At 50.8% G+C, this 14,709-nt stretch overlaps 1 protein-coding gene across 2 annotated transcripts in view; it reads left to right on the top strand.

The window, feature by feature from the left end:
* NRL (neural retina leucine zipper) overlaps positions 1-14,669 on the top strand; it is a 38,683-nt gene extending 24,014 nt beyond the window's left edge. The window contains exons 2-4 of one of the 2 annotated variants that reach the window (XM_007986277.3): positions 8,620-8,845; positions 10,477-10,884; positions 11,786-14,669. In XM_007986277.3, the coding sequence (XP_007984468.3) occupies positions 10,504-10,884; positions 11,786-12,118 (714 nt within the window). In that variant the 5' untranslated portion in view covers positions 8,620-8,845; positions 10,477-10,503 and the 3' untranslated portion in view covers positions 12,119-14,669. Of the gene's footprint in view, positions 1-128; positions 315-8,619; positions 8,846-10,476; positions 10,885-11,785 lie in introns of both variants that reach the window. The other variant, XM_007986280.3, reaches the window with a different exon arrangement.
* The last annotated feature ends 40 nt before the right edge of the window (positions 14,670-14,709 follow it).

The following is a 14,709-nucleotide window of genomic DNA, read 5'->3' as shown; positions in this document are numbered from 1 at the left end:
GGTGCGATCTCGGCTCACTGCACACTCCGCCTCCTGGGTTCAAGCAATTATCCTGCCTCAACCACCAGAGTAGCTGGGATTACAGGCGCCCGCCACCACACTCGGCTAATTTTTTGTATTTTTTGTAGAGATGGGGTTTCTCCATGTTGGCCAAGCTGGTCTCCAACGCCTGACCTCGTGATCCACCCGCCTCAGCCTCCCAAAGTGCTGGGATTACTGGTGTGAGCCACCACGCCCGGCGTGGTCATTCTTTCTCTCCACAATCCAATGAGGAAATGCATCTGCTCACCCAGCTACCACCGTAAGGTCCTCAGGTGATTTCTCAAGCTATATCTCCATTCAGACATCTCTCTCCAACCTGAGACCACTGGATATCACCCACAATGCTATATAGCACCTCAAACTCATCTTACCTATGATGGGTGTCTGCTCAGCATCCACTCCTCCTTTCTGGTAATAGCACCCTGATTTTCTTCTGGGGAACCATCCCCTCAGTCTGTATTGTCATGTGGGTCTTATGTCACCCCTCTTGGGGGTAGGCTTGCAGTTTAGCCAACTTTTGTGTTCCTCACTCTGGCCACAGCAATCAGGGATGTTCAAGGATGGGCATGAGATCCCTCTCCGGGACTTTTTCTGAAAACTTTGGAAGTGAGCTATTTCTGCTGAGTTGCTGAGCTGGTAGAATATAAACCTGGAGCTGCTGGGTATTAGCTTGGCACTGCAAAGCAGGAACCTGTCTAAGAAGCCAGCCTAGAGGAAGCACAGCAGGGAGATGGCAAGCAATGGATTCCTGATTTCAGTTATAGGAATCGATGCATTTCTTTTCTTGCTCAAGCTAATTTTAATTGGAGTTCTGCCACTTGCAACAGAAACAATCTTGATTCTCAGATTTCTTGGTGTTCTATGCTGGAACATAGTGGGATAATGAGAGCTAGTCTCCAGCTATGGGCTTGCTGCTGGTCCCCGTCTCTTCCCCCTCAGGCTGTAGCCTATACTCAACCTCAGGTATATGTATTTGGATCTCTTTCTCCCCAGTCCGTAGATCCAAACTCTGTCCACACTTACCCAGCTGCAAACAGATGCCTCTTGGCCACCCTTTGGGCCTAAAGGTGTGCACACTGGTGGCAGCATGGTTGACCTGAAGGTCATCTTCTCCATAATCCTGCACTTGATCCCATGGTTTCCTACCTCAGCAAATGGCACCATCATCTGTCCAACTGCCCCAAAGGGAATCAGTCTAGACTATTCTTATCCTCCATAGCTAATCAGATGCCAGGACCTTTGGATCTGTACTTCTCAATTAGCTCTCAAGTCTGTAACTATCCCCATGGCCAGGGTCTTAGTTCAGGGCGTATCTCTCACCTGGCTTCAGGTGATAGCTTCTAAGGCACTTCTTGGACTCCTGCCTCTCCAAACACCAACCCCTCTCCCTACCAAGCGACTCCCCACACTGTGCATGCAAATCCACTTGGAAAGTGAAGAGAGAAGAATAATGTTTATGGTATGGACAGTAAGTGCCAGGCTCTGTGTCAGCAACTCTGCATGCATAATCTCATTCCGTTTCACAACTATATTTTACACATGTGGACACAGGCTTAAAGAGTCATTTGCTCAAAGTCACACAACTGGTTAGCAGGAGAAATGGAATCTGAATCCAGATCTTTCTGACTAATTACCAAGTCCCCCTCTCCCTGTAAATCCTATACTGTCCCCTTGATTTACCATTAAAAATTAGATCATATCACTCTTAGGCTTAAAATCTCTTCAAGGCTCTTTCCGTCACATGATATCTTATGTCCTTCATAATCTGACTCCTATTTATCTAATGTTGTCACCTCCACATCCCCACTTGCCTCCTTTTCTCCTACGTATTGAACTCTGAAGTTTCCAGAGCACTTCTGTGAACTTTTTCTGGACATCTGCACTCAAATTAAACACACACCAGCCTGGCCAACATGGTGAAACCCTGTCTCTACTAAAAATACAAAAATTAGCTCGGTGTGGTGGCACACGCCTGTAGTCCCAGCTACTCAGGAGGCTGAGGCAGGAGAATTGCTTGAACCCAGGAGGCAGAGGTTGCAGTGAGCCAAGATCGCACCACTGCATTCCAGCCTGGGCGACAGAGCAAGACTCTGTCATACACACACACACACACACACACACACACACACAAGCCTTTTCTGTTCATCCCTTAGAATGAACATCTATTTCATCTGTGTTGCTTCTATCCCATGTATATGCCTATATTTTTGTACTTATCACACTTTACTATACTGTAGTTACTTTTATATCTCTGTAATCCTCACTAGAGTGATGATTTCAGTCTTGTTTTTTTCCTAGTTCCTAGCAGTATCTGGCCTATAATAGGCACTTAATAAAAGTTGGTTGAATAAAAAAATGAATGAGTGCCACGTTTCTGAATCATTCTTCCTCACCATTACTTTCTTCTCTAGCTTTAGGCAAATGGAGCAAGGGGCTCATGTGTGGATTTCCTTGCACTGCTCATTTCCCCTTATCTTCCACACACTTTTCTTTAGTTCCCTGCGAGGGGAGCCTGGCCCACCAGCTGGCCCCATGTCCAAGGAGTACCACCAGGGGGCAGAGTGTGACCAGCCTTGCCCTGATCTGCACTGTCCTCCCTGGGGCCTCTGGGTTCATCCTTGAAGTCTCACAGCCCCGGAGTAGTGGATGCCGTGGTGTGCAGTCCAGATTCCCCCTTCAGGATCATGGTGCTCATTGTTCCAGCTGCTGAGTGTTGGCTGCTGATGGCTCACAGCTGAGTACTTCCTTGAGCACTATCTGTGGCCAAAGGGAGCTGTCTCACCAAATGCAATGCCTGCTTCCTGGGGGCAGAATGTATCCAATGAATGGTTGTTACAAAGTACAGAGGCCTAGCCCTTTGCCTCAGTGTGGGACAACTCCGAAGGTCCATCCCAGTCCCACAGCTCTTTAGGCTCAGCTGATTACAGCTGCAGTGCCATTCAACTGTTCCCTCTTTCCGGTCCTGCTACTCTCACTTTCTTCGAAAGGCTCCCTGCCCCCCGCCCAATAAACCACTTGCAAACAAGGTTCTGTCTCAGAGTGTGCTTCCAGTTGCAGATATTCCCCAGGCTCAACTTGGTTATGGCATTAGTCCTGTAATCTGACTCCTAGTTCATTGTTGCCTTCCTCCACAAACACAAAGTGCTGACATACGTGATCCTTTCGAACACAAATCTGATCACATCATGTCTCTACTGAAAACGCTTCAGTAGCTTCTCCCTGCTCTTAGAATAAAGCCCAAACCCTTAATGTGACCTCCCAGGCTCTGCATGATCTGGCCCCTGCTGACTTCTCCAGCTTCACCTATCACTGTTCTTCCCACCTTCCAGGCTTTCTACTCTCTGGCTACATGGATCTTTTCTCAGTTTTGTGAGCATGTCTACCTCTTTCCTGCCTCAGAGTCTTTGCATATGTTGTTTCTGCAGCCTGGAATTCCCAGCCTGTCCACACCTCCAGGCAGGGTCACTTCTTATTCACCTGAATAGTCTTGGTTTAACATGACTTTCTTAGGCAACCTGTCCCTGTGATCCATCCCCTCTGGCCTTGTATTAGAGTATGTCTTCACGGAAGAAAATTTCATAGCACCCTGCCCTTCTTCATAGCACATTCATTCATCTCTGTTTAGATGGTTTGTTATTATGTCGACACATCTCTAACACATGTAGGACCTGCGGCAAGAGTACAAATAGAGGCCCTCAAACCTTGTGTTTAAATATTTAAAATGGGCTGGGTGTGGTGGCTCATGCCTTGTAATCCCAGCGCTTTGGGAGGCAGAGGCTGGAGGATCACTTGAGACCGGGAGTTTAAGACCAGCCTGAACAACATAGTGAGACGACTTCTCTACAAAAAATAAAAAATTACCCAGGCATGGTGGTGTGTGCCTGTAGTCCCAACTGCTTGGGACACTAAGGTGGGAGATAGCTTGAGCCCAGGAGTTCAAGGCTGCAGTGAGCTATGATTGCACCACTGTACTCCAGCCTGGGTGACAGAGTGAGATCCTGTCTCAAAAAAAAAAAAAAAAAAAAAAAAATTAAAATGTATAACTCAGGGTGGGGTACAGTGGCTCATGCCTGTAATCCTAATGCTTTGGGAGGCTGAGGCAGGTGGATCACTTGAGGTCAGGAGTTCAAGACCAGCCTGGCCAACGTGAAACCCTGTCTCTACTACAAGTACAAAAATTAGGGCAGGTGCAGTGGCTCACACCTACAATCCCAGCACTTTGGGAGGCCGAGGTGGGCGGATCACGAGGTCAGGATATTGAGACCATCTTGGCTAACATGGTGAAACCCCATCTCTACTAAAAATACCAAAAAAAATTAGCTGGGCATGGTGGTGGGTGCCTGTAGTCCCAGCTACTGAGGAGGCTGAGGCAGGAGAATGGCGTGAACCCAGGAGGCAGAGCTTGCAGTGAGCTGAGATCACGCCACTGTACTCCAGCCTGGGGGACAGAGCAATACTCTGTGTCAAAAAAAAAAAAAAAATTAGCTGGGCATGGTGGTGCATATCTGCTACTCAGTAGGCTAAGCCAGGAGAATCACTTGAACCCAGGAGGCAGAGGTTGCAGTGAGCCAAGATCACACCACTGCATTCCAGCCAGGGTGACAGAGCTGTCAAAAAAAAAAAAATGTATAACTCAGGCTAACAAACTGTTACACAAAATATATTCTGTTCTACCTTGACAAATATATTGACAAATATATACTTCACACTGGCCTGGAAGGCCAGGTTCAGATTTGTATTTTATTTGGAATCCTCAGGGTTCTGCACCAGAATGTGGTAGTGTAGGGGAATGTAGTTTTGGCCACTGGCCCTCAGCTGGGCCCACTTTGCCTCCCACCCCTGACACCATCTTGGACTGCAAGGGGCCTTGTGTGGAACCATGTGGACCTCCCATCAGACCATCCCAAGTCTGTCCACAGCCTCCTGCAAGTGGCTGCCCCTTGTCTACCCTTTGACCTTCAAATGTGTGAACCAGTCATGTGGTCCAGTTGTGGGAGGATAAACTCAGGCAAGAGGTTCATGTGGGCCCTAGGAGTGGGCTCCGGCCTTTTGGACAGGGAATGCTTAGCTATCTGGAGTGTGGTCCTGAGAGAATTAAGGTATGGGCAGAGGAGAGTTGGACTTCTCACCCATGTGGTGGGACATAGTCAGAGGAGGGCCAGAGTGGAGCCTTCTAAAGCACAGGGCCCAGGGCAGGGGCCACTCCTGCCTGGGCCTAAGGACAATAATTTATTTATTATTATTATTTTTTGAGACAGGGTTTCTTTCTGTCTCCAAAGCTAGAGTGCAGTGGTGCCATCATGGCCAACTGCAGCCTTGACCTCCCCAGGTTCAGGTGATCCTCCCACCTCGGTTTTTGTATTTTTAGTAGAGACAGGGTTTTGCCATGTTGCCCAGGCTGGTGTCAAACTCCTGGGCTCAAGCGATCCACTCGTCTTGGCCTTCCAAGTGCTAGGATTACAGGCGTGAGCCACTGCACCCAGCCAAAGGGCAATAATTTGATGTTTCTCTGTTTCATCAGTCTGTAAGTTTCTTGAAGCCAGGGCTGGTATCAGTCTAAGTTACTGAGGAGTTGCTAATGTCTTACTTAGGGTGTGGTGCAGAATAGGTGTTTAATATGCATTTGTCAAATGAATTTAGAAGGTACACCAAGAAGAGGTTGAGGATCTATTACTGAAGATCTAGATACCATGAGCCAGAACTAGGAATGAGAACCAGTCTTTCAGGGTTCCAAAAATGAGAGTGCAGGACAGAGGAGAGGAGGGTAGCATCCTGAAAGGCTGACTGTTTCATCTTCTCTCCTTCCTCTTCATTTTCTACCCCACTCCTGCGGGCCCTTTGCCTGCCTGCCCCTCTTTTCCCATGGTCCAATATCACTCCATCCATATCTTGCTACCTTTCTGTCCTTTGGCCACTGCTCTTCCTCTGTGGCCTATCGATGTGTCTGTTTCTTTGTATTGGTGTCTGGGTCTTGGTCCCCAAGAACTCTTACTGTTCTAGTCCTTGTTCCTCTCCACCCCTCCTTTTGTCCCCTACTCCCTTCTTGGTCCTCTTCTGGAAGACTTCCTCTCTTTACCCATCTCTTCCATGTCTCTACGTCTTTCTGTCTCTTTTAATCCAAATCCCCATGGAGCCCCTGACTTGTCCTGTCTTCTATCTCACATCTACACCTACTGCCTCCTTAGTCTCCTTCCTCTCTTCTATTACTCCCGGAGTCATGCTGGCTTCATCTTTTTCATTCCTATTTTCCTGTCTCCAGATGTCCTTGAGCCTGTCAGTCTCAGTATTCATTTCTCAGTCTCCAGTGGATATGGGAGATGGGCTCTGCTTTCTGGGTCCCCAATGACTGCCACAGACTCTCCTCTCCATGCCCTTGGTCCTTTCCTCTAGCCCAGACTGGGCCCAACCCTCACTCCCCCAACTCCTTTCCCTGGTTTAGTGGTGCCTGGTCTGAGCCCCAAGCAGCTCAACTCGCCTGAGCTTGTTTAGTCTGACTCCCTTAGCCCGTTAGCAGCTTAGCCCTCCCACCTCTCCTTTGAGCCCTCCAGTAAACAAGAGGATCAGTGCAGACCTGACAGCTGCTGGTTGGGGGCAAGTGTCTGGCCAGGCCAGAGCAGGCATGAAAAAGGGGCTGCACTCAACATTTCCCATTCCTTCTTCAACCAGGGAAATTGTAGAGTCTCTTTCCTTGGTGTCCACTTTAGAGAGCTACATTCCATGGGCATGGGTGTGGGGTCCTGCCTCTCCATGATCCCTATTCCCATTTTGTGGTTGGTTCCTAGGCCTTAGGCTTTTTTATTCTTTTGAGAAAGCAGCAGTAGATCCAGGCAGTCACACAGAGAAGCCTGCATGGTGACAATGGTTTATGCTCCTTAAAACAGACACCCAGGTGTGGGAAGAGAGTGATGTCATCTGATCTAGGTTTTCCAATATGTGCATGGAAAGCGTGGTAGGAGAGACCACATACACAAGTACAGACATATACACATGCCTCCCTAGGGAAGCTGGGTAGACTGTAGGCATTCTGTGCGGTTCTCAAACTTTCTTTCTTTTCTTTTCTTTTTTTTTTTTTTTTTGAGATGGAGTCTCTCTCTGTTGCCTAAGCTGGAGTGCAGTGGCGCGATCGCAGCTCACTGCAACCTCCGCCTCCCAGGTTCAAGCGATTCTCCTGCCTCAGTAGGAGTAGCTGGCATTACAGGTGCCCGCCACCATGCCCAGCTAATTTTTGTATTTTTAGTAGAGACGGGGTTTCACCATGTTGGCCAGGCTGGTCTTGAACTCCTGACCTCAAGTGATCCACCCACCTTGGCCTCCCAAAATTCTGGGATTGCAGGCCTGCACCACTGTGCCTGGCCTTTAAACTTTCTAGCATGTCAGACTTGCTGGAAGGGCCTTAAAACGCAGATTTCTGGGCCCCACCCTAGAGTTTCTGACTCAGTAGATTTAAGGTGAGACCAGATAACATGTATTTCTAGCAAGTTCCCAGGTGATATGGATGTTGCTGCTCTGGGGACCACACTTCAGAAACCACCATCTTAGATAATCTGTATCTGCCAGCTCTTCCCCAACATCTAAGGCTGGGACCAGGTTAAGTTTTATAAGTGATGACCTTTGGGATCTGATGGACACCCAGGCCTCTGTGTTGAGAAAGAGGACCTATTAACCCCATGGGAGTATTTGGGTGGCCTCAGAAGGTAGGGAGTGGCCTTTAACTCCATAGACCCTATTTAAACAGCTTCGGACAGGTTTAAACATCTCCTTGGATAATTCCTAGTATCCCTGTTCCCACTCCTGCTCAGGGATGATAGCTCTAAGAGGTGTTAGGGGATTAGGCTGAAAATGTAGGTCACCCCCCAGCCATCTGGGAACTAGAATGAGTGAGAGAGGAGGAGAGAGGGGCAGAGACACACACAGGGAAAAGGTGAGAGAAAGCAGAGGGCATGTGAGGCCAGTCACAAAAGTGTCTCCGATGGACTGGTGGTGATTAGATTTCAATGTCCCTTGAGGCCCAGAAGGAAGAAACAGAGTTCCCTGTTCTCCTTTCTCCTACTCCTTCTCCCAAGCTGAGCTGCCTGTCCTGGGGCTGGATCAGCAAGAATGGGAGAGACAAAATACGGGATGGTCAAGTCCTGGAGATCCCCTGTGGGAAAAGTTGCTTTCCTTTCTGATGCAACAGCTATGAGGGGCATAAGACCAGTCAGTATGAAGGTGGGGCAGAGGCAGAAATGTGACGATTCTTGAAAATAGGACACAGACTCAATAGGCCAGGTGAGAGTGGGCCTGGGAGAGCTTATAGTCTCCAAAGACAGACGAGGGGCTACAGGGTCTTGGAAGGTGGGGGTCCTGGGAGTTTATCTGGTCTTCTTTTTCCAGTCCCAGGCTATGCATGGCTAGGGCTTAGGGTTGTGTTCACATGGAGGGGTGGTGGTTGAGACCCGTGTGACTGTCCGAACTGGGAAACTGAGCACTTGGGAGTCGGATCATCAGTGAGGAGCTTTGTTGGGGAAGATGCCCCCTTTCCTTCTTTGAGAATAAACATACTTGTACTCTCCTCTCTCTCCATTCCCCCAACCCCAGGCCAATAAGATATGCAAATGATCTCCTTACCTCATTGGTTGGAGGCCCCAGGACCACAGATGACCTCAGAGAGCTGGCCCTTTAAGAATGCCCTTTGGGCTCTGTGCCCACAGCCCCCTGGAGCTGAGCAGAGGCACCAGGCCCTGCTCCATGGAGCCTTCAGTCTCCTGGGAAGCTGTGCCTGTCTGGCTCTGGCACTGACCACATCCTCTCTGCCATTTCTAAAGTGAGTATATCCAGGGCCTACCTGGGTGCCAGGCCACTCACCTAGAACCCCCTCTTTCAACACCTGCTCTTTGTTGTCTGTTTTCAAGAATCCTCACACTTTGGTACCTTACTCCATTACCACCCTGACTGGCCTGTGTCCTCACTGCTCTCACATCAGAAAGATAAACAACCTTCCCCACTACTCCTTCTGTACATCCAATTCTTTCTGGATACCTCTCTCAGTGTCTCACCATCTCCTTTCTGCCAAGACCCAGTTCCTTTAATCTGTGTCTGTTTCCATCCCCTCTGTCCTCTCAAGGGTGACAGGTTCCATAGAGAGGGCAACAACCCTGCCCTGGAACAGGAAGAGAGAGGCCTGGGTCTTACTCTTGCCTCTCTGGGTAGAGCCTGGGGGTCAGAGATGTGGTTGGAAAGAGGGCTACCTAGACTTGGGGAATCAAGAAGGAGCTGAAGTCTAAGCCCTGGGGATGAACACTCCCTGCTGCACACCTTCTGGGGATGGGGTGGGAGTTACTGGAATTGGGAGCTGGACTAGAGCTTGAACTTCAAGGCTGGGAAGGGTATCTGAGGTCACCCAGCCAGAAGTTCCTCAGGTGAACATGTGCCCCATGGTTGATAACAGACAGGAGAGCTCCTTGGTGACATAAGTTTAGGACACTTTTTGTTGAACTTGAACAGATGGTTTACTAAAGGATTGCTCAGGTTAATATGCTCTTGTGCTATGTGAATCTGTAAGAGGTGAGGATAGGAGGCAACATTTCTCAAAATTATCTGAGCACAGACCTCTTCTTGGGTGTTCCAGAGAACACTCTTTGGTGTATGTTACAAAGTCTAACTGCTCTCATTGAACAGAAGGGAAAACGGGTCAGAAGGGTGAAGGTGATCTGCTCAAGTTCACACAACATAACAAGTTGTGAATAGAAGAAGGAAAATCAGTCTTGGTCGGTTCCCCTTGGAGAAACTGGCCTTGAGAAAAGACGGTGGCCAGGTGATCCTGATCTTTCTAGAACTAATTCTTGGACCTTTCTTTTTTTCATATAAAGCCTCTTGCCCCTACAAAAGGGATTCATTGATTGATTAATCCATGGAACAAATGTACACCGAGGGTCTTCTATAGGCAAGACACTTCCCTGAGTGCTTTGAGAGACAGAGAGGTATAACAACACATTATTCTTGTATTTTAAAATTCACAGCATACATGCCTTCCCACTGTCCTAAAATATACACTCACTCTGTCACAGTTAATTAAACAATTTTAAAAAATGGCTTGGAAGTGGAATGATGCCTCTTGAGATGACAGACCTCTCGGCATGTCTCAGCACTAGGGTTGGGAGTACTGCCATACTGCTCTTGCTTTTCATAGATCCTGAGGCATCAGTGGGGCAAGAGGCTGTGCTGTCCTTTTCCTCCTTCAGGAATTCAGCTGCTCGTCCCCTATCAGGAGCCCCTGCCCTCTGAAAGGTTACTCCTCAGCCTGGCGGGGACTGTGCAGTGAACAGAGCTGCACTATCCCTCTGGCTTTCCCAAACTCTTGCTCCAGGGCACTTGGGCTTTGAGGGAAGAAGGACTTGGTGAAGAGGGGATGGCAGGTGGCCTCCATGTGCTCCAGACCTCTCTTCCTCTTTGCAGGTGCACCCCTCCCAGCCCAGCTCCAGAATGACCCTGCCCCCCAGTCCCCTGGCCATGGAATATGTCAATGACTTTGACTTGATGAAGTTTGAGGTAAAGCGGGAGCCCTCTGAGGGCCGACCTGGCCCCCCTACAGCCTCACTGGGCTCCACACCTTACAGCTCAGTGCCTCCTTCACCCACCTTCAGTGAACCAGGCATGGTGGGGGCGACCGAGGGCACCCGGCCAGGCCTGGAGGAGCTGTACTGGCTGGCTACCCTGCAGCAGCAGCTGGGGGCTGGGGAGGCACTGGGGCTGAGTCCTGAAGAGGCCATGGAGCTGCTGCAGGGTCAGGGCCCAGTCCCTGTTGATGGGCCTCACAGCTACTACCCAGGGAGCCCAGAGGAGACAGGAGCCCAGCACATCCAGGTGAGTGGTCAGCAAGCTGGCCTGAGGGGAGGCAGGGCAAGGAAGGAGGACTACCCAAGGGAGGAAGAGGAGCTCCCAGAGGGGGTTATGGACTGGGACAGGGGACAGAGGGCAGAAGGGAAGAAGGTCCCTTGAAAGAAATCAGATCGAGAAAACTACATTCTGCTTCTCCCCCTTTTCTCAAAATGGAGAGAAATGAGTAGGCTGAACCAGGAGGAGCAGGGAGAAGATAAGATTAGCAGAAAATCCAAAGGGAAGAATTGAGCTGGGGAGTGGGCGACTCCGGGAGATAAACAGATACACGGTGTGTGGAAACCAGGGAAAGGGTTATGTGTGGAGTGGAGCCGGGTTAAGACTGGTTTAGATTGGCCTTTTCAAGACTTCGTGCTTCCCAGCCCCCAACCTTCTCAGGAAGGATTGGTACTCATCCTATTAATTACAGACACAGATGGGGGTGTTGAGGGCATTAGGATGTAATCCAAATCCTGTGAGGGTCACCGGGTTGCGGGCTTCAGGACAGGGAAACGCAGAGCGTTGGAGGGTTGGGGGCCGTCTGGCTGCGGATCCACTGGACACACCCGGGCCTGGAGCTGGATGCCGGGGATCCCAGAGACGAGCCCGGGGTTCAGGTGCGCGGTGGGCTCGCCTGACCGTGGCCGGCTCGCCCGACTCAAGCAACGGTCAGCTGGGGGGCCCGGAGAGCGTCAGGGCCTGGGGCGGGGTCTGGACTGAAACAGACTGCGTGGAAATGCGAGCCTTCCGGTGAAGGTGGGAGCCGGGGCGGGGCGGGGCGGGGAGGGGCTGTCCCGGGGCGGGGCCAGGTAGCGTCGGGCCCCCAGGGCTGAGTGGGGTGCGACCCTGGACCCTTCGCTGACCCGGTTTCTGCACTCTCCCTCCGCAGCTGGCCGAGCGGTTTTCCGACGCGGCGCTGGTCTCGATGTCTGTGCGGGAGCTAAACCGGCAGCTGCGGGGCTGCGGACGCGACGAGGCGCTGCGGCTGAAGCAGAGGCGCCGCACGCTAAAGAACCGCGGCTACGCGCAGGCCTGTCGCTCCAAGCGGCTGCAGCAGCGGCGCGGGCTGGAGGCCGAGCGCGCCCGCTTGGCCGCCCAGCTGGACGCGCTGCGGGCGGAGGTGGCCCGCCTGGCCCGGGAGCGAGATCTCTACAAGGCTCGCTGTGACCGGCTAACCTCGAGCGGTCCCGGGTCCGGGGAACTCTCCCACCTCTTTCTCTGAGCCATTCAGAGCACCTTGTGGTGTAGTGGGGGCTGGGTGGGGTGGCACCGCCCAGGAGGCGGCTGCACAGTTCTCTGCATCGTTACCAGAGCGCCTTCTGGTCCTAGCCACGCCCTGTATGACCGCGCAAATATCCCCAAAGCTTTTGGGTCCTCAAGTCATGCCCGAATTTAGATGCTGGTCATTTTCTGGAGAGGGGTCCCCTCCCCTTACGAACACAGAAACCCAGCCCACATGACTAGCATGCTGAGCTCTGCAGGGACCAGTGCCAGGCACTGGGGGGTGGAAGTGTGGTGACAGTGAATGAGAGGTGGGGGAGGGTTGCAGCTCCCACCTCAGTTTAGTTTTTAATTCAAGGTTTTCAACCTGTAACACATTAAAGCTGTAATTAGCAATAAGGCTGTATTTTCATTCTGAAGCTTGTAACCTCCCCATTTTAGCACTACAGAATTTTCAAGGTTTCAATACCCAATAACTAGACAGACTAGGAACTCTATCCAAGATGCTTTTCCCCTGCCTAACCCTGTGGCCTTCAGGGCTCAGAGCAGCAAAGGCCTGAAGCTCTGGGGGTTGTTGGTGTGGGTTGGGAGAGAGCTCTGTGCAGAAGTCTGGAAGCCTGGGTCCTAGTCCCAGCTCTTCCATGGGATCCCCCTGTCACCTTGAGCAAATCGATTGCTTCCTGGGCTTGTGTTACTTCATCTAATTCTCATTTGGATTGGACGACTTCTGCTCCCTTTCCAGTTCTGGCATCTCCCCAGTGTGGAAGTCCCAGTGGTCTCCCCAAGAAGTCCCCAAGACAATCTCGCCAAGGGCACCTCCTATCCTGCTCCGGTTTCCCAGCTGCAGCCTAGGCAGAGGATGCACAGCCCAGGTGAGGAAGCCTGGCTTCTCTGTGAGCACATACATGGGTCCTCTGCAGCTCCCTCCAGGCTTCCTGGGCCTCCAGACCTGCACAGGGTGCTCCTACCACCTCCCGCCTCTCTGAGGGCTGAGGCGAGACTTCTCCTGGGATGACAAGGAGCTGAGAGAGTGCAGCTTTTGTGAATTAAACTTGAAGTCCAGGCAGAATTCTAATGCAATAGGCTAAATGCTCTTGCAATTTAAGAAGTGTTCATTCTTTATCCCTGCTTCAGGCTACTGTTTTGGGTGTCTGTGTGTGGGAGAGGGAGAGAGAGGGAGAGAGAGAAAGAGCAAGAAAAAGGGAAGTCCCCACCTGGAGCTGAGTGGCACATCTGTTATGGGGAGCCAATGGAAATGGGGTGGAGGGGCAGGCATTGGAACAGATGGATCCTCCCCCTCTCACCACCACCACCAAACTCAGAAGCCTCAGTGGCCCAACTCGGCCTGTCTGTGGCTATCCAGGTCTCACAGTTTCCATGGTAACCCAGTCCTCCAGTTCAGCAGCCTAAGGGGAGGGCAGATGGGGCCTCTGGGCAGAGCACAGGCGTTGTGCTGGGAGCAGCCACCTCACCAGTTACTGTCATCTGTCCTCTACTGGACATAATAAATGGGAGAAGCTTTCGGGCATGGGGGAAGAGGCTCCCATATGTCCCTCTTCCTTTCTACCCCCTCTCTCCACCCCCTCCCCAGCTGTCTCTTCTCTTCCCATCTCAGTTCTTGCTCCCTCTTCCCCCTCCTCTATCCCAGCTCATCCCTCCTCCATGTAGGAGCCTGCAATGGGAGTCCTCTCCTCCATTGCTCTCAGAATTTCTCTCATCTCCTCTCCCTTCTCCACCATTGGCCACTGGCTATCCTCTCTGGCTCTGGATTCTCTCTCTGAGGGGCTCACAGAACCTTTAGCTTCTCTTTCTTCATCCCCTTCCACACTCATTGTTGAAGGGAGAGGATGGGGCCGGGAGGGTTCTTCCAGGAGCCCAGCTGTTTCTCTCACTCTAAATTTCACCTGTGTCTATCCTTGCCTGCCCTGGAGCTGTAATTCAGACCCACTACTTTTCTTGTTCACTTTTCTCACCTGCGTGGCACACAAAGGCATACAGAACCATCCACAGACACCTGAGCACACAACTAGGCCACATATACCTGGGTCTCAAAATGATACTTCTGGGTCACCTGAATATACTTAAAAAAGTTGCACACTGCGGTGATTAAGAGTAGTGCTTTAGGTGGGGCGCGGTCATTCCTGCTTGTAATCCCAACACTTTGGGAGGCCAAGGAGGAAGTTTGAGACCAGCCTGGGCAACGTAGCAAGAACCCTGTCACTACAAAAATAAATAAATAAATAAAATAATTCAGATGTAATGGCATGCACCTGGAGTCCCACCTACTCAGGAGGCTAAGGTGGAAGGATAACTTGAGCCCAGGAGTTCGAGGCTACAGTGAGCTGTAATCGTGCCACTGCACTCCAGCCTGCGTGGCAGAGTGAGACTCTGTTTCAAGTTGTAGTTCTACCAGTTTTTTGACCATGGGTGAGTTAAAACGAAGCCTCACTTGATTGTCAGAAAAATGGTGAAAATAATGGTAACCACCTACTGAGAATAAATGCATTTAAATAAGCACTTAGCATAAAGTTGACACATGCTACATAATGATATTTGCTATTGTTGCTGATGTGATCGTTAAGCGTGTGAATC

This window comes from Chlorocebus sabaeus, chromosome 24 (genome assembly GCF_047675955.1).
Source record: "Chlorocebus sabaeus isolate Y175 chromosome 24, mChlSab1.0.hap1, whole genome shotgun sequence".
NCBI classification, from domain to species: domain Eukaryota; kingdom Metazoa; phylum Chordata; class Mammalia; order Primates; family Cercopithecidae; genus Chlorocebus; species Chlorocebus sabaeus.
The sequence above is the reverse complement of the archived record's forward strand: the minus strand, read 5'-3'. Positions and strand labels throughout refer to the sequence as shown.